The sequence below is a fragment of the Galleria mellonella genome, unplaced genomic scaffold (genome assembly GCF_026898425.1).
Source record: "Galleria mellonella isolate WM207_F2 unplaced genomic scaffold, CSIRO_AGI_GalMel_v1 utg606, whole genome shotgun sequence".
Taxonomy (NCBI): domain Eukaryota; kingdom Metazoa; phylum Arthropoda; class Insecta; order Lepidoptera; family Pyralidae; genus Galleria; species Galleria mellonella.
The window spans coordinates 201,651-224,449 of record NW_026442126.1 but is presented as its reverse complement, the minus strand read 5'-3'; the positions used below and the strand labels follow the sequence as shown (position 1 = coordinate 224,449).

Sequence of the window (22,799 nt, the reverse complement as noted above, 5' to 3'; positions counted from 1 at the left end):
GAGTCCATACAATTTCAATATTTTTACAATATCATTAACAGAAATGTATTTGTCTAGGGGGTAGAGCCAATGTTAATTCACTTATTATGCAAAAAGTCATGTCGAAATTAAATTTTCATCCAATTTAATCGTTTAATGGCCGACAATGACCGCATTTTGCATAATCGTGTACAAAACAACAGCTCGGTGACATTATGACGTTTATCAAGTCATGGGCGCAGTTAATAACTTATAGCATAAGGGCTAGCGGTCACTTCATGGCGAGAATTAAAATATTTGAAAATTGTACCCAATAAATTGACAATCAATAGCTTCTAGTGATTATATTATGTACAATTCAATATGTTAAACATAAAATATACTTTTACAATACCATATTTTTTTAAATTTTTATTAAAAAAAATATGGTATTTATTTTAAAAGAAAAACAGTCAATATTTCTTGCCAATACTTCTCGGTTAAATGGGCTTACTCAACTAAATGGTAGAAAATAATAAAAAAAATATAAAAAAAAAAATTGATATAAATAAGCGACAAAGAATGCACTGTAGAAATAAATTATTTTGATTGATTGAAAATGAATTCTATGCTTCAAAATTATCATTCTTCCTTCATCCTTATCCTTGAATAACGGCGATAAATTTCGAGGCAGTTTACTAGTATTTTTTTTTATGGTGGGAAAATAGTCAATCAAAAATACCTTTATGCATAATGTGAAAATTCATAACAAACAAATTTACTTTCTTTTCCTAACTCCGATTACATGACAAGTCCACTAGTGGAACCGATTCATAATTATTTGGTTCATTTTATAATACAGACACTGTTCAATCTGACCGCTAGCTCTCACACTATAACATCCATTTACTTGACACACGTACACAGACGCTGATAAGTGGTACTACGCCAGTTAACGTTATTAGTAGTTGAATAATTTAACTATCTCGCAGTCATTGCTCCATATATATTTTACACTATACATATATATATATATATATATATATATATATTGGGGCTTCCTTCACATATATATTTTCGTTACTACACTACAAAGAAATCGATATTTGCCAACAAATACAACGCATAGTTAAATAAAGTAATCAAACTGACCGATACAGCCCACAATTTCAAATTTGATTGAAGTGACTCATACTTCAATCAAATTTGAAATCGATTGAAAATTTAACATAAATACAACACTAAACCGAAACAATGTTAGCCAAATGTAATAATTAATTATACTAATATATAAAAATAACATATCTATATAGTTGTTTGTTTGAAATAGCTTTAAATCTACACAGACAATTTCATCGTGATTAGTTTAAAGTAGCCATTTTAAGTGAATATATACTTACAAGAACTAAGATTTAGAGGCCTTTGAAACTCGTTCCAGTCTGCCTAGCCAGTAGGGCGTGACGTGAAACATTCATTTCATATAACCCGGCTAACTGCAGTAGTATGCAGCCCATTTATATAAGATCCACAGGACGAGACCAATTCAATTTGATTATATAAAATGGATGATACAAATCAACTATTATAAGCTCCCTACCTAACTTACGAGGGGGAAAGGGATTGTTAGTAATGGAGACTGAGAATCCCATTGCTAGCAATATACCCAACCAGGTCAACCTCGCGGTTCCCCCTGGAAACTATCATGGTTAATTCCTGATAAATTCATCATAATGGGCTAACTAGCCTGTTTTCATTCTCATCTGTCACCCTTCACTGGTGCTCCGCCGGCGTATCCCGTTAGCGCAGGCGGGGTTACCATACCATTTTCACCCATCAAAAAAAAAAAACCTAACTTACGAAATGACATAAAGCAATTTCAAACAAACAAACAAATACATTTTATATTTTTATGATAACCGTGAATATTAATTATTTATACATATTTATAATACTAGTGTTTACTGTAAAATTGTTATACAACCCTTACATTTACGTTCAGCTTGTTCATTATACAGTTAAAATTTATATATTTTTAGAATATAATATCATTTCATGGATTATGTTGTTCCAGAGCTGTATATGTAGACGTCTCTGTCATATACTATTTACAGTCTTTTTATACTTACACCATATTCGATTTGACATAAACGTAATATTCTATTATATATTTTCATGCATTGTATACTATTTCTCTACGACAGTCGTTTCAAAACTAAAATTATTTCATTATCACTTTAAACAATAAAATATATTTAAAACGAGTTATGTATTTGTACAACTTGCAACTGACCATCATTCACAATAATTACACTTTTGTTATTCAGTGAGAGATGAGTATTACTTATGTAAACATATTAATTAAATAATTAAACTATTAGAATATTTAATGACTTGTCCATTTTAAACATTACCAATATTGTTAATTAACGAATCCCTTGTTTATCAATAGAATTGCGTTAACGTAATTGGACAATTCTTTCTACGTTTGATATTAACACTTGAACATGTCAGCCTCATCATTTCATCCAGCAAAAGTAACTTTAATTAAATGAAAGTACCGAGTACTTCATTTTCATTGAAACAAAACACTTAGTTGACAGTTATAAATAAAAGCCGTGGCCGTATCTGCAGCGACAAAATCTTGTAAATCAATTAACCAAATAGCAATATTATTGCAGGCAACGAATCAATCATTGCAGGCTATGAACCTATCATTGCAGGCCATGAACTAATCATTGCAGGCCATGAACCAATCATTGCAGTCTATGAACCAATCATTGCAGGCCGTGAACCAATCACTGCATGTAGACAATTGATCAGTAATCACACAGCATGACCTAATTATTTTAATTTGTGAGCAATGAATAAGTTATTCGCTTTAATCACTATAAATTTTTAATATATATACATCATAAACCAGAAATTGTACACTTTGAGCTAATCATTACACACACAATGATTACAGATTCTCATATTGTTAATAAATAATAAGTTTATCCCAATAAGACAATATTTTCGGCAATTAATTTTGTTTGTTTAATATACGCCCAACTGTATCAAGTTTATTGATTAAATAAATGATTGGTTGATTGGTTGTATTGGTTATTGCAATGTTAGACTTGGTCGCAACAGACTCAAATGTACACAAAGACGTCTACTTAGTGTGTGTGGTCGTGTGGTGTACGCGGCCGTGTGGTGCGAGGGTGACTAGCTGGGCGGCTGCGGGTCGGTGCTGACGATCACCTGCACCACGTAGCCGGGCGTGATCCTCGCCTCCTCCACCAGCAGCCGGTCGCCGAGCAGCTTCCCGCTGTAGAACCAGCGCTGCCGCCATGGCTCTATGTTCTCTTGCGCCTGCAATATTTTATCGCATATTTGTTTAAAAAAGTTATATGAATTAATGAATGGTTTATTTTCTCTTCACAAAAGTATAAGGTGACATCTTGAGGTACAATTAGATATGTAAGACCAATTTTGTGAGAGACTGGTGCTTGCAGGTTTTGAAGAACCTGTGTCACAAGTCACCAGCGCCCCATCTCCATGGACTACGCAAATACAAGGCAACCAATTAGTGTTATAATACATAGAGAACAATAATGAGATATTTTTTTTTTATACAACTTAGAATGGCAAACAAGCTGACGGCCCACCTGATGGAAAGTGGTAACCGTCGCCTATAGTACATAAGCAGTACCATGGACATAACAGCGTATACTGTTTCGCCCATGATACTCCCCATGCGTTGCCATTTCTGAGGACTCAGGTATTATTCCTCTGTACCCTGTAAATTCACGCCATATCCCACCCTTCAAACCGAAACGCAGTCATGCAAACACAACTGCTTCACGTTTGAAACGCGAATGGGACAGAGGTACCCAAGCAATCGACTTTTGTACAAAGTCTCCCTCTGGTTTTGGATATTGTAAAGGAAACAAAACACTGTAATGGTATTATTGCACTATGTATCTCGTTATATGAAGATATCCAATGTATATTATTATAGAATCAATATTTATTATTAGTGAAGGCCACATACCATCAAGCAGTTGTATACCACTATCAAAGCATATTTAATGATTAGTGAACACAAGGAAAACAATATAGGAGTATAGAAGTGTTATACATTTAAAATTAAAAACATTATAATGTAAATAATGGGCTTTAGGTTTACAAGCTGGACTGTTTGTTTTATAGCCAATTCACAGTCCCCAATTTAATCTATCACATTGTCAGATTTTAAAAGCTCATAATAAGCTGCCAGATAAACGTGGTATCATCATCATTTCAGATGTTAACTGTCCACTGCTTAACACAAGACTCCTTGAGAGGTTTTACTAGTAGTTGCCACACTTGGCATGCAGGTTGGCAACTGCAGTTTTTTTCTGATGGGTGTAAATGGTATGGTAACTCCGCCTGCACTAACGGGATACGCTGGCGGAGCACCAGTGAAGGGTGATAGATGAGAATGAAAACAGGCCAGTTAGCCCATCATGATGAATTCATCAGAAATTAACCACGATAGTTTCCAGGGAGAACCGCGAGGAGGTCGGCCTGGTTGGGTATATTGCTAGCAATGGGATTCTCAGTCTTCATTACTAACAATCCCTTTCCCCCCTGGCAACTGCAGTTAGGCTTTTAGAGATGTTTTAAAGAGGGACACTGCTGCCTATACCATTATATTGCTTTAGTCACCTCTTACGACACACAGGAAAGGAGTGGCCTATTCCATACTAGGATCACATGAGCATATAGTGTGATATACTGACATGCAACTTGTTCTTGCACTGCGCTATGGTGTGGCGCGAGTAGACGGCCAGGTCGACGTCCTTGCAGGTGCTGGAGAGGCGCAGCCGCAGCGTGAGCTCGGCGCCGCCCTCCACCGGCTCCGACCACTCGGCCGGCGAGTCGCGCCCGCTCGCCTCCTTCACCATGTTTATAGGTGGCGACAGGCAGTATATTGGTACCTTTGACACAAGAAAGCAAATTATGTTACATAATAAACACAAAGTTATAGTCTGCTTCAGTAGATGTTAATGAAAACATAAACAAAAAAGATTTGTTGCTATTAGAGAACAAAATATTAATTGAGGGAATGTTTTTATTTGTCTTTAAATTAGAAATTAATTCAACAAAACATGGCTGCCTTAATGAAAAAATTAAGCTATATTTAAACAAACAGACATCATGTAATATTTTTGTAAAGTCAAACTAATGAAACTAATTTCAAATGGAACTGTTGTGAACGTAAATTATATCAATAGGAAATTAAATAAATTTAAAATCTTCTGCTTTTTTAAATGAATTATATTACTGTTTATTAAATTATTAAAAAGTTATGTACAACCATTGATCATATGCATTCATATTCATACCTTTATAACCCCAAATACATGTATGTATGCAGGCTTAATATTTTAGAACTTTAAGACACACTGTATTCTGTGAATTGATTAAACAACCTAAATTATATAAGAAATTTCATGAAATTGTAAGGATTTCTCCTAATATCCTCCTACCAATAATCTATTCAACTAAACCATGTCAATGGTCATATTGTAGTACAATTTAGGGACCAGTTAACAAGTAAGTGTTATCACGGTCAATTTGTCAGTGCTTCCTGTTCACATACCAACTTTGGACAACACTGTATAATTGTGCAATACCTTATCAGGGTGCTAATGACATATTTATATTTCACTGGTCTGTCTTAATTGTATTTTGTTGTAACTGAAATTTTCCTAATATTTCAAATATTATCGAAATATGTATTAAATGAAATAAACTACACATGTAAGTGATGCTGTATAGTTCTACAAATAAGGAAAACAGTTATGTAAATATGTATATTAATTAGAATATTAAATGACCTGTTCTGTCCCATTTGTGTTTCAACCGTGAAGCAGTTGTGTTTGCATGGATGTGTTTAGGTTTGAAGGGTGGGATATGGCATGAATTTACTGGGTACAGAGGAATAACACCTGAGTCCTCAGGAATGGCAACGCATGGGGGTATCATGGGCAAAACAGTATACTCTGTTATGTCCATGGTACTGCTCATGTCTATAGGCGACAGTTACCACTTTCCATCAGGTGGACTGTCAACTTGTTTGCCATTCTAAGTTGTATAAAAAAAATTATAGACATGAAGTGCATAAAAGTGCAAGACACTCTAGATAGTCATAGTACTCAGACAGGCTCAAACATGACTGATCCAATTTCAATCTTATTCTATACAGTGTGAAGATGAGTTACAGAAAAAAACTTAATAACTGTTCAGCTACACACAAAGACATAAATATCTAAAAGTCTTAATGAATATTACAAGCATGACTTTTTCTAGTGTTTATGCAACAGATTCTTTTAATAAAAGCTAAACTATATGTTAATCAAAGAGAAAGTGTGTGATACAAATGTTCTCTAGACCTATCCACATGTGCTTACATGATTGAAGTAAAAAAAACAAAGTTGTAAGAAATGCTAATCTCTAATTATTATAAAACATGACAATCAGCCAGATATTTTTCATTACAAAATAAATATTAAAATATAATTTTCAATTTTTAATGATATATTATCACTTCATTTATAAAAAATAAATAAAGTAATATTTACTATAATACAAATGTAAAATGTTATCATTTAAAGACTTCACTTTAATATTAAAAAATATAAGTTACAATCAAAACAGATAACAAGATCCGATGAAAGAGTTTTTGTAACATCTGTAATTAGGAAGCCTGAGATGGTACACTTTCTCATTATAATAATGTCTATATACAATCAGCAGATTATGTACTCTAGTCAAATTGAGCAGACATTCACAATAACGTATGAACATAAGGATTACCTGATATCTAGTTCCCCATTCGTCATAGCATTCAGTGAGATATCCATTAGGTACAGAAACACTAGCTCCATCCAGAATGGCTTGTGCCAGTTGAAAGTCCATCGCTTCAGCTGCCACCGCTGCCGCTCGCAGAGCATCCCAGATCTCCTTGCGGCCCTCGAAGGCTGGGGCAGTGTCCCAGAACTCATCTCGTTTACTCCTCAACTGTCCTTCAGTAAGTGGCACGTCAGATTTCCATCTTATTGTTTCATGACACAGCGACTGATTCTTCCTCAGCCCGCCTGCAATAAACGAAAAGTTAGTTAAACACCACGCACAGTGGTCTCCACGGCGACAAGCGAGAGGGAATGTTCACGTACCGGAATTAGGACGCGACACCGTCCCAGATGATTCTTCGATTGGACCGCTTCTGCTCCTAGTTATACCAATGCAACCGCCCATTGTGATCACATTATACAATTGCTCGACTAGCAAATATTTACAAAAAAATATCTAACAAATAACATTATATCCAGATAGTTGGCTGTCAAAAAAGATTTAGCTATATGAGTTAAGTTTTGTGATTGCACATTGTTGCATTGATTTTAGTTACTAGAACATGTCAATAATTAGGTTTACAATGATTTACTTTATGTAGACCAAATTTTAATAAAAAGAATAAAAATATGTAAATTCACTAAATTCTTATAAAATACAGCTATTGATTAAATTTAAAAGAAAACAAAGGATGAAATAAAATAAAATATTTACTTCAAAAACATGTCTATGAATAAAGTGAGAAGTAACAAAACGGAACTAGAACTAGAATCACAGACTAAAAATATAAAAAAAAATCAAACATACTATCTAAAATACATACATGTATCACTCATTCGTAAAAACTAAAATCGACTACAAATGTATTTTGACTATTTCACTATTTTGACAAAAGAAAGAAACAAACAGTTCAACCTTAAATAGGTTTATGAGAAATTTGATGTTTTTATGAATACAAAGGAGAGTAATGTTTTAAATAAGTGTCTGTATTTTTTTATAAGTAGGTAGGTAGGTTTACATCAAGAATTATTTACTTATTATCTTATACATTTTTTCGCAATTAAAATATTATTTTAATTATAATTATAAAATAATTTGCGATTATAGATAGAAGATTACAGTAGATTCTACCTAGTTTGTTCTTTAGACAATCTAATCTGTGAACAGTGATGGTTGTCGTCAAATATTTCGTTATTCCTTGTTTTAGAGTGTGTGTGTCATTGTCAGATAGTACGTCAGTGTCAGTTAAATTTGACAATTTATAATAGTCTTAATTTATTTTATAAATATTTACATTATTTTCCTATTTTATGAATGCTTCCGATTTTAATTGTATCAGTGGATAAATCTAATTGGCATTATATAATCTTACCTTTCTATTTTTAAAAGCATAGTCTTAAACGATAATAATGCTTGACATGTTTTATAGAAATGTCTTCTGATATCAAAAAGTATGAAGTTCAAAATGTAAGTATAATATTGCAGTATTTTATTAATATTATAAATTTACACCTTTACAGTAAAAACTCTTTTGAATAGGCGGTAATTATAGATCGCCGCATATCTAAGATCTTAATTATAGACTAAGGTATAAATATTCGAGAATAGAGTAAAAACTTTAATGAACCTAACTAGCTCTGATAAGATCAATATTGTGATAAGGCTAATATTTTTAGGTGGCATCTACCGCTTACTACATATCGGAGTACATTACCCCGAACGAGGAGAGTTCAATTTTGTCAAACATAAATTCGGCGCCAAAACCCAAGTGGACGCAACTTTCAAATAGACGGCTGCAGAACTGGGGCGGCATACCGCACAGCAATGGCATGATTGCAGAGACCATACCGTCCTGGCTTGATAACTACTTAGAAAGAATCCATAAACTGGACATAATGGGTGGAAAAAGGCCTAATCACGTTTTAGTGAATGAGTATTTGCCAGGACAAGGCATTATGCCACATGTGGATGGCTCGTTGTTCTACCCCACTATTACCACCATATCTGTAGGTTCACATATTGTTCTAAAGTTTCTGGAGCCTAATGACGATACAGACAAAATACAAATGGCTCCAGCATTTTCATTACTTTTAGAGCCTAGAAGTTTGCTTATTCTTCAAGATAAACTGTTCAATTATTATTTACATTGCATAGAGGAATTGACAGAGGATACACTTGACAATTCCATAGCTAATCTAAGTATGTGCTCAACTGACTATGTGAAGGGATCAACTGTTCCTAGAAAGACTAGAATATCTTTAACCATAAGACATGTACCTAGAACGACTAGTTTTAAAATTAATATTGGTAATAAAAGATGATATGTTAATAGTATTGTTTATTTTTTCTACCCACAGGTCGATTAAGAACTGTTTGTTGATACAAAGATACTTGTTTGTTGCTTTTAAATAAAATTGTATATAATAATGAATTTTTGCATTTTTATTAAATATACTACTATTTATACAAACATAATTCTACTCATTCCACACTATCATTCTCTGTGTTTTGAATACTTAATTTTTAAGGTGTCTATGGAAATTTATATAATATAATCTTCCTCTATTTAGTTTACATAATCAAAAGAGGGAGACTGTACAAAAGTCGATTGCTTGGGTACCTCTGTCCCATTCGTGTTTTTACCGAGAAGCAGTTGTGTTTGCATGGCTGTGTTTTGATTTGAAGGGTGGGATATGACGTGAATTTACAGGGCACAGAGGAATAACACCTGAGTCCTCAGGAATGGCAACGCATGGGGAGTATCATGGGCGAAACAGTATACTTTGTTATGTCCATGGTACTGCTCATGTCTATAGGCGACGGTTACCACTTTCCATCAAGTGGGCCGTCAGCTTGTTTGCCATTCTAAGTTGTATAAAAAAAAACCATAAATTTTAATAAAAATCTATTTAAAATTATACATTCTATAATTAAAATAATGCATTCTAACATATCTAAAATCTAGATGGTTCCATTTATATTTATTAGATATTGTACTTATGTCACTTATGTTTTATTAGATTTTTTTAATAATGCAATTTACAAAATTGTTTTCATGTATAAAATTTGTTCCAAAAGAGTTCAATTCTGTAAGAGTAGTGAGCCGATCATACTGTGCAGGAACACCGCAGGAGAGCACTTGTTCAGTGGAGGAATCTAACCAGGCTAACAATTTGGATGGCTCCAAGGTATTAATTAATAGGCTGTGAATTACATGAGTGTTAACTGTAGCAGCTCTACTTGTTTATCATCTGTCTAAATATATTTTTTATTTGTTTACTACTATACCAGATATTGATACAAAACTTTTTTGTAACAAGTTATTAGCAGCTTTTTCTATCTTTTAATGGGTGATAATGAAATGATAATCCCACCTGCACTATCAGTAAACGCTGGTAGGGCGTTAGTGAGGGATGTTAGTTGAGAATGAAAGCAGGTCAGTTAGCTCATCGTGACAAATTCTATTAAAATTAGCCATCATGATTTTCAGAGGATACTGTTTGGAGGTTGACCTAATAGGGTGGATTGCTGGAGGGAAGGGATTGTCAGTAATGGGGAATTTAGTCCCCATTGCTATCAATATACCCTATCAGGTCGACCTCCACGCGGTTCCACCTGGAAACTATCGTGACCAATTTATCAACGAATTTGTCACAATGGGCTAACTGACCCGCCTTTTCATCCTCACCTATCACCGCTCACTGGCGCCCCGCTAGTGTATACCGAGAGCGCGGCTAGGGTTACTATTCTATCATCACCCATTAAAAAAAACTAACAATAGGGGTTGCAATTGATTGATCATTTGCAATTTATTGACACTAATGACTCAAATAAATAATGTAATATGACAATATTTGCAATAAACAACGTTGTTATTTTCAAAGAAGCTATTCTTTCTCTTAGCGAATGATTCCGGAAGCGAGGGGGAGGAGTGAGGATTTTTAATGGATGACAATGGAGTGGTAACCCCGCGTGCGCTAACGGTATACACTGGCGGGACACCAGTAAGGGATGATAGGTGAGGATGAAAAGACAGGTCAGTTAGTCAGAATTCAATACGATTTCCAGGGAGACCACGAGAAGGTCGACTTAATAGGGTATATTGCTAGCAAACGGGACTGGTAGTCTGCATTACTAACAAACCTTTCTCCCCCGGGGTGAGGGTGTTAAAACCCCCATTGTATAATAATCATAATAGAAATAAGTTATTTGTTTATGGGTTTTTAATCTCCTTGATTACCAGTGAAAGATGATAGGTGAGGATGAAGCAGGTCAGTTAGCCCATCGTGACGAATTCAACAATTGTTCACAATGGTTTCCAGGGAAACCACGTGTAGGTCGACCTAATAGGGCATATTGCTAGCAATACTCTTTGGCTTTTGGCTGTCAATCTCCATTGCTGATGATTCCTTCTCCCCCCCCCCCTCCATTATTAGGTATATTGTGTCATATCTATATGAGGATTGCAAATTGAATATCGATTGTAGAAAGGCTTAGTGGTGGGCGTTTACGAATCGGGGAAGAAGTTCGAACTGACGCCCACCGCGGAGGAGATCAACCAGAAGACAAATGGGAAGTTATGCAAGTATTTGAATGAGTAAGTGAAAAATCACAGTTTTGCTTTTATTATTACTTATATTATTTTTTGTTTAATATTTTTGTGTAATATTCCTTTTTATATGTTATTGTACCGATGCTTTCCTGGGTGAGCGTATTGGAAGACTAAGGCTCACCCAGTGGATGTAATAAATAAATAAATATATATAAAATGACAAATACAAATATACTCATAAATATAACTATAAATATGAGAATTAGTATTGAACTTACTGACATGCCAGAACAATAAAATAGTGTACTAAAAGGCCACACCACAGTGGTCGTCTAATATCGAAATGGATGTAAAATAAAACGTCATTCCTAAAAACAAAATCTAATTCCTAAATTGTAGGTTGTCAAGTCAATTGAAACTAGGTAAGGCGTTCACGGTGACTGACCTACTGCCGGAGTATTCTGCGGTTGCCATCACATGTTTTGGACCCAAAGACCCTGGCTACAACAAGTTGGAGGAATTAGACGAGACTAAAGTAAGTCGAAGTTTTATTCGATGGCACGAAGAGGATAATTTCTCGTGGACATATAACGGTTTTTAAATTAGCAGGTTTTTTTTTAATGGAATAGTATAACCCCGGTGCTATTGGTATATACTGGCGGAGTACCAGTGAAAGATGACAGGTGAAGATGGAATTAGGTCAGTTGGCCCGTCATCATGAATTCACTCCATGGTTTCCAATGGGGACTGCGTAAAGTCGATCTGATAACATATATACCTAGCAATAATGATTTTTCTTACAATACAGGGGGCAAACGAGCATGCGGCTCACCTAATGGTAAGTGACTACCTCCGCCCATGATCACCCACAACACCAGCGGCATTGCAGGTGTGCTGACGGTCTTTTAAAAAGGAATATGCTCTTTTCTTGGAGGTTATGATGTCGTATCGGTTCGGAAATACTGCTGCTGGAAGTTGATTCTAATGATAACAATACCTTCCTATCAATTAATGAGGTATTTGATTAATTGTGGTTGAATGTGGCGTAGGAGAATGTCCGGTGGGGAGTGGGCGCGGGTGTGCGTGAGCTGCAGGCACGTGGCGTCGGTCACATAGACGTGGAGCCGGCTGCCAGCTGCCGCGCCGCCGCCGAGGCCGCCGAGCTCGCTGCCTGGAGGTACTTGGTTTGTCCAGAGATTTCTGCAGTTAGTAGCCGTAACCGGGACTATACCTCGTTTGATCTTTAAACAACAGATCTAATGCGTTTGGCGATATCTAATTTGTACATATACAAATAGCATAAGAATAACCATTATTTCTAAGAGAGTTTTTATTATTATTTTATTATGGCAGGCGGATTGGCAACCGCAGTTAGGCTTTGGAGATGCCTTAAGAAAGACGCTGCTGCCCATCCCTCGCCCTCCCTTAGTCGCCTCTTATGACACCTACAGGAAAGGAAGGGGTGGCCTATTCTATGCCTTGACCACACGGAATAAGAACGTTGCTGAATTTGATGTAACCTTTTTTTGGACACCAAGCCCCAGTTTTCAGCAGTCCCAAAAAAATAATTCCAGGAACACTTATTTGTTATAAGAAATGGTCCTGAACCACATGCTTCTGACGACGCTCTAACAGTCCATTCGATGGAAAGTGGTAACAGTCACCTACCATGGTGCTGCTAAGATAACTTTCAGGAAGATTATCTGCATCTACACACTATACTATTAACTAATAAAATATACTCGTATATTTTATTAGCCTTAAATTTTTATTCAAAGATTTCAAGTATTTTATATCCGGTAGGGGGTGTAAATGCACCACCTTGCACCCTGCTGCCGGAGCCCATATCACTTACCTATAGGCGTAAATAGCACAATGGACATCACAGAAAGCGCTAACACTTCTCATGCGTTGCCATTCTTAAGGACTAAATTGATAAATTGGTACTATAGGTTTTTTGAGAGTTGCTTAAAAAATTGGTAATCTCGGCTCAAGAGCAACTGTCGACATTTCTCTGACTATTATATCTTCACCCGTATTTGATAGGTTCCAGGAGTTCAGCTCGTGTAAGGAACCCAAGTCTAGGGTGTCGTTGTACACCGGTGAAGACAGCCGCGACGAAAGTCTAACTTCGGAGTGGAACGAAGGCGCCGAGTTCGGGCGCGCTCAAAATTGGGCTCGGTTTCTGTCCGACATGCCCGCTAACAAGATGACGCCTGTCGACTTGGCGCAGGTTTGACTACCAAATTTTCTCTTTAATAATATAAATGGCAAATGAGCTGATGGTTTACAGATATGAATAGCACCATAGATTAGTCATTTTGATATCGTAATAAAAATGTCAAGTTTTAAATATACTTAACTAGCGAACTTGTATAGATTGATGAATGTAGCCGGCAGCGAATGAGATTAATTTGAATCGAACCATTTGATGTTGCATTTATCTTTCTCTACCTGAATGAGGATAGGACTATAGTGTGCGTGGGCGGCAGGCGGCGCTGGACACGCTGTGCCCGCTGGGCGTGCGGGTGGAGGTGCGTGAGGGTGCGTGGGTGGAGGCGGCGGGGCTGCGCGCGCTGCAGGCGGCGGCGCGCGGCGGCGGCGGCGGCGCGCTGCTGCTCGAGTGCAGCCTGGCGCGCGCCGCGACCGCCGCGCCGCCCGTGCTGCTAGCCGCCACCGGCGTCACCTTCGACAGGTCACTCGACAGCCCTACTACTATACTCAGCTACTCAACAACCTTTCTTCCCCATCGGTTCTTCCCAAAGAGGGTTGACGTCAGGCAGGCGGCCGGTCGTAAAACTACGAGTATAAGCCAAATCCTTTAGTAATATGGATAAAACCATAAAACCATGACAGTTGTCGGTTCTTCGAGCTATGTAATCAGCCTCTTGGCACTTCAGCTTGCTTATCCTCCTTGAGTAGAGATCCGGTACGGGTAAACGCAGTAGGACGACTCCTAGGTGGAGTTACGACCTTACCTAAATGTAAAGACGTATGCTAAAAGTAAACGAGTTAAGGGGCCGCCTGAAAACCAGCGCTATATAGGTACATCTCGCTGGAGGTGTGCATATACAGCAACAGCTGACGCGGCTCCAGCAACCAGCAAAATGTTATTTTTTTTTATTTTTATTGTTGACTTTTTTAAATATTATTACTGGTAATAAAGATTATCTATCTATCTAAAATGTATTGTAGGGAGTCAGTGTATGCAGGTGGCTCAGGACCGTTCCTTATAACAGTCTATGGGGGAGTCCTATGTTCAGCAGTGGACAGGTAAAGGATGAAATGATGAATGATGTTGAAATACTAAGCCATGTTTCTGCTGTCCTAGTACTTAATTAGCAATTGAATTGGCTACTGACAAATATATAAAGTGCCGTGTGGTCCCGGCATAGAATAGACCACTCCTTCCTTTCCTTTGGTGTCGTAAGTGGCATCTAAGGAACTTAATGGTCGAGGGATAGGCAACGGCGTCCCTATTGAAACATCACCAAAGCCTAACTGCGGTTGCCAACCCGTGGTACATCAAGCGTGGTAACTACTGCCAAAATCTTTCTTATGGGACTTATGTTCAGAAATGGACATTTAAAGGGTGATATAGTCTCGACGTGACTAAGATATGTATATAGATTGATCAGTATAAAAACCTATGTCGTTGTGCATCCTTGTTACGCGGTAATTCCCCTTTCTGATCGTCCTCCCCGCGCGCGTCGCCCTCCTGTACGGTACCGTTTTTTTTTTATGGGTGAAAATGGTATGGTAACCCCGCCTGCGCTAACGGGATACGCTGGCGGAGCACCAGTGAAGGGTGATAGATGAGAATGAAAACAGGCCAGTTAGCCCATCATGATGAAATCATCAGGAATTAACCATGATAGTTTCCAGGGGGAACCGCGAGGAGGTCGACCTGGTTGGGTATATTGCTAGCTATGGGATTCTCGGTCTCCATTACTAACAATCCCTTTCCCCCCAAACGTGCGGTACCGTTAGCTTAGCGGCGCCGACGCCGCTTGCAGTTACGGACCGGCTCTTGGGGCGTTTCTATGCGACGCACTGGCTCGCGCGCTTACGAAAGGAATTCAAAATGTAACTCCGTTTCGATAGTAAACGTATGTTATGTAAATATGGTGTTTCCATTTGATGCCTACACATCCTAAATATTATATATGCTTATACTAAAGATCATGACAATTGGTAAAGTCCTGGAGGCCCTAAGACAAACAAACTCACATTTATAATATTGTTTAGCTATCAAATTGTGCTTTTTAACAATTAATAATATACTTGTGCGAGTCCAGTGGTGGACTGTGCTTGCGACGAGGACGCGACCTGGCTGCCGGACACGCAGCTATGGCTGGCGCCGCTGCCACGCTCGCCGCGATGCGGACCATTGCTAAGCTTAAAGTACGTTCTCTGGTCAATACTGTATCTGTCTTTATGCCAAATCTCCGCGGATTAAGCAGAGAGAACTAAGTGCCAAAAGCCTTTATCTATACATACATCTCTAGATAGGTGCATTATGAAAGTGCATCGTCTCATGCATTCAAGTTCCGAAGACTCTACTCTCCTTCAGATAAAACACGTTTAATATTCATTACTAGTTTTTGTCCGTGACTCCGTACGTCTATGAAACGTTTTCGGAACACTTATAGATGGTATATTACCATCAAATTTACACCAGGCTTTCTAGACAAGTGGCAAGCGAGTTCGTCAATGGAATCGACATTGCCAGCGAGTCTGAGATACAATGAGATAGCAACATCGGATGTCCCATTCCAACTCATGGACTGCCTAGTGATGTCAACTTCATCGATGAATTCGCTTGCTACTTGTCTAGAGGGCCAGATTTAAAATTCGCTCTCCGGAAATAAAACTGTAAAAAACGCATATAATTAGTGCGGTAGTTTTTGAGTAATACCGGAACAAACAGACACACAGTCATAATTTTTAAGAATACTTATTTTGCCTTCTTTTATGAAAACCCCTCATGTAGGTATTTTTTTGTTAAATATCTTCTATATATTGTTTAATATAAGAAAAAGAATGTACAAATGGCGTCCAGTTGTAATTATACTATATGTTTAAATAAAATTATTTATTTATTCATTAGTATAAATATGTGTACATGGCGGACTTAATGCTAAAAGCATTCTCTCCTAGTCAACCGTAGGGAAGTGTCAGAATACTGGAATGCGGTACTACTAATTATTGATATACATACATACTAGAATTACATATATAAACGAATAAATATATACGAATAACAAATATACTTACACATATATGGCATATACTATATTATACACGAAATTGAGAATAATATAAAGTACTTACTGTTCGGATAAAGTAAAAAAGTGAGCGTGAACGTTTTTTTTGAAAGACGGTTTAGTCGGTAGTCTCTTAATGGCATCAGGAAGCGCGTTCCAGAGTTGTGAAGAATGTAGGAGAAAAGAATTTGAAGCGAAACCAGTACGGTGAGAGGGGATAGATAGTGACAGTAAATTACAAAATTGCTTAACTATGGTCCCCATATGGGTCGAGCCTGCATTTGAGGAACCTATGTTAATTGTTAAATTGTTGAAGTATTGAGTAACTTGGGGTCCACCCGTGGTGTACGCACAGGTGCCCCTGAACGTGGTGGCGGTGATACCGCTGTGCGAGAACATGATCAGCGGACAGTGCATGAAGGTGGGCGACGTGGTGCAGGCGCTCAACGGGATTTACATGCAGGTACTCACCGATACCATTATTATTTCAGCCGTTAACTATCGACTGCTGGATATAAGCCTTCCCCATAAGGGGAGGTTTGCCAGTAGTTGCCACACTTGGCTGGCGTGCTGGCAACTTTTAGAGATGTTTTAAGAGGGACGCTGCTGTCCATTCCTCGCCCTTCCTTAGTCGCCTCTTACGACACCCACGGGAAAGGAAGGCGCCTCGCCGCTACCATAAAGAAACACAATGGACCACCTTGGTGGTGTAGACGGTCGCAGGTTCAATCCCGGCTTATTACAGACATTTGTCTTCACGTGTCTTCGTGTTCTCTGTGTTAAAAAAGGCTTTTTTTTAACTAGGATTACTGTTAATTAAGCATTTTTTTTTACTTTATTGTAGATATATCAGTCAAATATTCAGACGATCTAAATAAACAAACGAATCTATTGATGGTACATGAGAAAAAACAAGACACCTGATATCGCTATCTTCTTCTAACTTATAGATTCTATTGATAAATGTATCGTTTGCATTAGTCTAAGGATATTTATTTAAATAACTTCATTAACAAAAAAAATATACAAAACCAGAGGGAGACTGTACAAAAGTCGTTTGCTTGGGTACCTCTGTCCCATTCGTGTTTCAACCGTGAAGCAGTTGTGTTTGCATGGCTGTGTTTCGGTTTGAAGGGTGGGATATGGCGTGAATTTACTGGGTACAGAGGAATAACACCTGAATCCTCAGGAATGGCAACGCATGGGGGGTATCATGGGCGAAACAGTATACTCTATTATGTCCACGGTACTGCTCATGTCTATAGGCGCCGGTTACCATTTTCCATCAGGTGGGCCGTCAGCTTGTTTGCCATTGTAAGTTGTATAAAAAAAAAAGAAAAACTTAGTGCTAGTAGCATTTTCTATCAACCAACCATAGGGATGAACAGGGAATCACGAACTTTCAAAAGTGAAGGACGCGACTGTTTGAAAGTTCAGCGATTAAATGACATAACTGTATAAAATTAGATAGAATTTTGCCATGTTTTCGTAGATCGAGGACACGGACAACGAGGGCCACTTGATGCTGGCGGACGCGCTCGTATACGGGCAGGCGGTACACAAGCCCTCGCTCGTCATAGATGTCGCCACGCTCACCAGTTAGTATTGACCATTTCCCCCGCCTTGACCAGAGAGACATAGCTATGCATACATTATGCACGAACGTTCTTAGTAAATATATTTATTAATCTATACTTATAATAAATCTGTAGAGAGGTCAATTCTGTACATGAAATATATTTCCAAAATAACTATCAGCGGGTGATTAGTGATCGATACTGATGCCAAAAATGTAATCAGTAAAATTTTTGTCTGTCTGTCTGTATGTTCGTTATAGAAACAAAAACTACTCGACGGATTTTAACGAAACTTGGTGCAATTATTCTTCATACTCCTGGGCTGGTTATAATATACTTTTCATCACGCTACGATCAATAGGAGCAGAGCAGTGAAGGGAAATGTTGGGAAAACGGGAGTAGTTACTCCATTTTTAAGCTTCCGTCGCGTGTGCAGCCTTAATGGCCACTTTTTAAAATGTTAAAATGTCCACCCGTGCGAAGCCAGGACGGGTCGCTAGTAAATTACAAAAAAAGTCATTTACAATGTTGAACGTAAAGTTTTTTTTTATTACAATAACAGAGCAGACCACAATATTAAATCGTCATGGGTGTGAGAATGTTTTCCATCGTTGATTTAAACATAACCATGACATGGTATGCCAGAGGCGAGGAAACGCAGGTCGTTCCTCACACCTCACACGTGCGTACAGTTAGCATGAAATTTAATTATAATCGGCATGCTCCCACCAGAGGGCGTGATGGTGGCAACGGGCGGCGGCGCGTACGGCTGCTTCAGCAGCTGCGAGCGCGCCTGGCGCACGCTACAGCACGCGGGTGCCATCACAGGAGACAGGCCGTGGCGTCTGCCACTCTGGGAGTACTACCATAGGCAGCTCACGGGTCAGTGGCGCCGCGCTACACTGTGACCATCACGCCGATTCTATAATGATAAACGCCACAGTCACACTGTCTGATCCTCAAGCTACGATATCGTTTTATAAGGAATCAGCACCTAAAGCTATGCATTTAAGAGCCAATGTTTTTGATTTCGGCTTAAGTAAACAGGATAATATTATCAGAGAGCCTAGTGCGAGTGAATGAATAAATGATAACTTTATTTGCTCGAATACAGGTTTTTTTTTATGGGTGAAAATGTAATGGCAACCCCGCCTGCGCTAACGGGATACGCTGGCGGAGCACCAGTGAAGGGTGATAGATGAGAATGAAAACAGGCCAGTTAGCCTATCATGATGAATTCGTCAGGAATTAACCGTGATAGTTTCCAGGGAGAACCGCGATGAGGTCGACCTGGTTGGGTATATTGCTAGCAATGGGATTCTCAGTCTCCATTACTAACAATCCCTTTCCCCCGAATACAGGTTATTACATTAGAAGTATTTAATGTTAAAGAAAACTGCATTCAACCGTGCTACGTGCTAATATTACATTTGGAACTTATTCTTAAAATTTTACATCAAAATAGCTTCAAGTGAATAAAAACATTTCTCAATAAGTTCTGTCTCTCTCTCTATTCTGAACCGTACGAAGATTTATGTATGGGGGCATTCACGTTAACTTTTTTTTTTATACAACTTAGAATGGCAAACAAGCTAAGGGCCCACCTGATGGAAAGTGGTAACCGTCGCCTATAGACATGAGCAGTACCATGGATATAACAGAGTATACTGTTTCGCCCATGATACCCCCCATGCGTTGTCATTCCAGAGGACTCAGGTGTTATTCCTCTGTACCCAGTAAATTCACGCAATTACTTGATAAATTTGCATGAAAAACTTAACAGCGCCTCCAGCGGAGATTGAGGAAATTATTGAATAAAATGTGAACACAATCGCAAAATGTGAATATATATAACAACATTTCAATTCAACAGAATTCAAAAATGTTTTCAAATCGGTTGTAAATATTTTTTCTTTGGTACCTCATAACTACAACTTGTTAACCGATTTGGATTTTTTTTGTTATCTTTATAAATGCTCTAAATGTATGGCATTAGAGATCGAAATAGGTCATTCATCAGCATATAAGCTTTTAACTGTCCATTGCTGAACTTAAGCCTCTCCCTAGGAGGGTTTTGCCAGTAGCTGCCACGCTTGGGCGGATCGGTAACCGCAATCAGTTTAGAGATGTTTTAAGATGAACGTTGCTGCCCATCCCTCGCCCTCGCTTAATCGCCTCTTACGACATGTACAGGAAAGGAAGCGGTGACCTATTCTATAGCGGGACTACATGGCCGAAATAGAAATAGGTCATTACTATGCATTTACTATACTAATTATATTTTTCCAGATGATCCATCGGTGGACTTGAGAAACAAAGGCTCCGGGAAAGCAACGTCTTGTCTTGGCGCAGCATTTCTCAGGGTACCTATATTATATTACAAAAAAAAGTATAGTAAAGGATATATATATATAAATCTTTATTAACGTAACTTTTACGTGACTTCATCACCATTTCAGTCGTTAACTGTCCACTGCTGGACATAAGCCTTCCCCATAACGGGAGTTCTGCCAGTAGTTGCCATGCTTGGCAACCGCAGTGAGGCCGTTGGGAATGTTTTAAGAGGGACGCTGCTGCTCATCCCTCGACCTCAAATTCCGTTAGTCGCCTTCTTTGACACACACGGGAAAAGGGGTGGCCCATTCTATGTTGGGGTCGACACGACGACTTACCAGTTATGATGGTTAACAGGATTCCGCCAAGGTAAAACTGAAAAATACTCAATTACTAACAATCTCCCAACATCCACGTTATTATCAATTCTAGATTATCTCATTGGTATTTATCCATCATATAATCCATATGATATCCATCAGAAATATCATAATTCGTGTCCGGGCATAGAATAGGCCACCCCTTCCTTTCCCGTGGATGTCGTAAGAGGTGACTAAGGGAACTTAAAGGTTGAGTGACGGGCAGCAGCGTCCCTTTTAAAACATTTCTAAAACCCTAACTGCAGGGGGGAAAGGGATTGTTAGCAATGGGGCTTGACAGCCCCATTGCTAGCAATATGCCTTATTAGGTTGACCTCCACGTGGTTCCCCCAGGAAACCATCGTGAACAATTCTCGTTGAATTCGTCACGATGGACTAACTGACTTACTTCATCCTCACGATAGGTGAATGATAGATTCTTCACTGGTGCCCCGCCGGTATATACCGATAGCGCGGGTGGAGTTACCAGTCCATTATCATCCATTAAAAAAAAAACCCTAACTGCAGTTGACAAGCGTGGCAAATACTGGCAAAACTCCACTTATGGGGGAAGACTTGAGACTTTCAGCAGTTGAGAACGGCTGAAATAATAGTATACTGGTAGCATGGGGTTACTCTCATTACTTCATCCTCATCTATGGTATACCACCAATGCACAGTTCAATTTCACTTGTGCAGCGGTTCGTGTGCTGCGACTGGCTACACTTGGACACGCGCGGCGTGGAGAGAGGCGGCCCTCCGTATCTACGCGGGCGCCGCATGTCCGGGCGGCCCGCGCGCCCGCTTGCGCTTGCGCTGCAGCTCATAGCGCAGGAATCCAGCGCCACTCCCCCCGCCGCCGCCGCCACATAGCTGCCGGTAGTACGGGGCAGAGCTGCCATCGCAGGAAATGCGGATAAAAACTCAAAAAAATAGAATCTGCTCCAGATTCCGCTGACTACATCTAGTGAACTTTGTATCACTTACAACCAAGTCAATGTAATCCAAAATAGCGATTTCCATACAAAACTACCCATTGTTAATATTTCTGCTGAACTTTTGGTGTTTTTTTTTCTTTTACATCACCTATGTATTAGAACAAATAAAATAAAAAAAAATCCTAATGTGTCAAATTTATTTTTCATAAGCAAGAGTAAACAACAATTGATTTATTTTAATGATTTTGCTTCCTCGCAAAACTATTCTGGAGCAATCAATATGGCAGCCACCTACCTATGGATATTAATTCACATGGATGGATAATGTTTAAAATTAGCTACATGTATGTATTGTAATGTTGTATTTTTTACTGTGATACCATTGAGATGTATTTATTAGCAGAAAAAATGAAAATATAGATAATACTACCCGCAAAAGTATTTCTTTAATTCTAAAAATACCTTTTCATCTATTTTACTTATCAAACAGTTCACTTGCATGCGTTTCGGTTGGAAATATGTGATACAGTAGCGACGTTCAAACAGCCTCGTCGATAACAATACACTTAGAAATCCTCAATTCATTTACCTTTTAAATTCTGTGAACTTTGATACAAATTTCATATATACGTAAAGTAAATAGAGGTATATTATGTATGTGTGTATATATTAGCAGTAAATTGCTGAACATAGCCTTCCTCATAAAAGGGGCTTTGCCAGTAGTTGCCATGGTCGTTGGGTTGGCAACTGCGGTTTAGCTTCTGATGTTTTATGTGGGACGCTGTTGCCCATCTCTTAGTCGCCTCTTATGACACCCATGGGAAAGGAAGGAGTGGCCCAATCTATGCCGGGTCTTACACGTCTATTTCGTTATATTACAGTTTATTTGTGTGCAACTATACGTTCGCGTATATTGCGATGAGCATTCTTGC

At 38.4% G+C, this 22,799-nt stretch overlaps 3 protein-coding genes across 3 annotated transcripts; 2 read left to right on the top strand and 1 right to left on the bottom strand.

The window, feature by feature from the left end:
• Positions 1–806: 806 nt before the first annotated feature.
• Positions 807–7,370, bottom strand: LOC113521996 (ubiquitin domain-containing protein 2). The gene is made up of 4 exons (XM_026907711.3): positions 7,164–7,370; positions 6,805–7,085; positions 4,725–4,922; positions 807–3,312 (listed from the first exon to the last, which is right to left on the bottom strand). The coding sequence occupies exons 1-4, from the start codon at positions 7,243–7,245 to the stop codon at positions 3,166–3,168; spliced, it is 708 nt and encodes a 235-aa protein (XP_026763512.1). The 5' UTR covers positions 7,246–7,370; the 3' UTR covers positions 807–3,165.
• A 684-nt stretch (positions 7,371–8,054) lies between these two features.
• Positions 8,055–9,271, top strand: LOC113522020 (alpha-ketoglutarate-dependent dioxygenase alkB homolog 6). Its single transcript, XM_026907723.3, has 2 exons — positions 8,055–8,307; positions 8,517–9,271. Exons 1-2 carry the CDS (start codon positions 8,272–8,274, stop codon positions 9,159–9,161), a joined length of 681 nt encoding a protein of 226 aa, XP_026763524.1. The 5' UTR covers positions 8,055–8,271; the 3' UTR covers positions 9,162–9,271.
• A 529-nt stretch (positions 9,272–9,800) lies between these two features.
• Positions 9,801–21,802, top strand: LOC113522411 (cytosol aminopeptidase-like). Its single transcript, XM_052899637.1, has 12 exons — positions 9,801–10,028; positions 11,328–11,437; positions 11,792–11,927; positions 12,442–12,569; positions 13,439–13,625; positions 13,885–14,087; positions 15,691–15,796; positions 17,015–17,122; positions 18,152–18,257; positions 18,969–19,118; positions 20,526–20,599; positions 21,629–21,802. The coding sequence occupies exons 1-12, from the start codon at positions 9,873–9,875 to the stop codon at positions 21,800–21,802; spliced, it is 1,638 nt and encodes a 545-aa protein (XP_052755597.1). The 5' UTR covers positions 9,801–9,872.
• Positions 21,803–22,799: the final 997 nt, after the last annotated feature.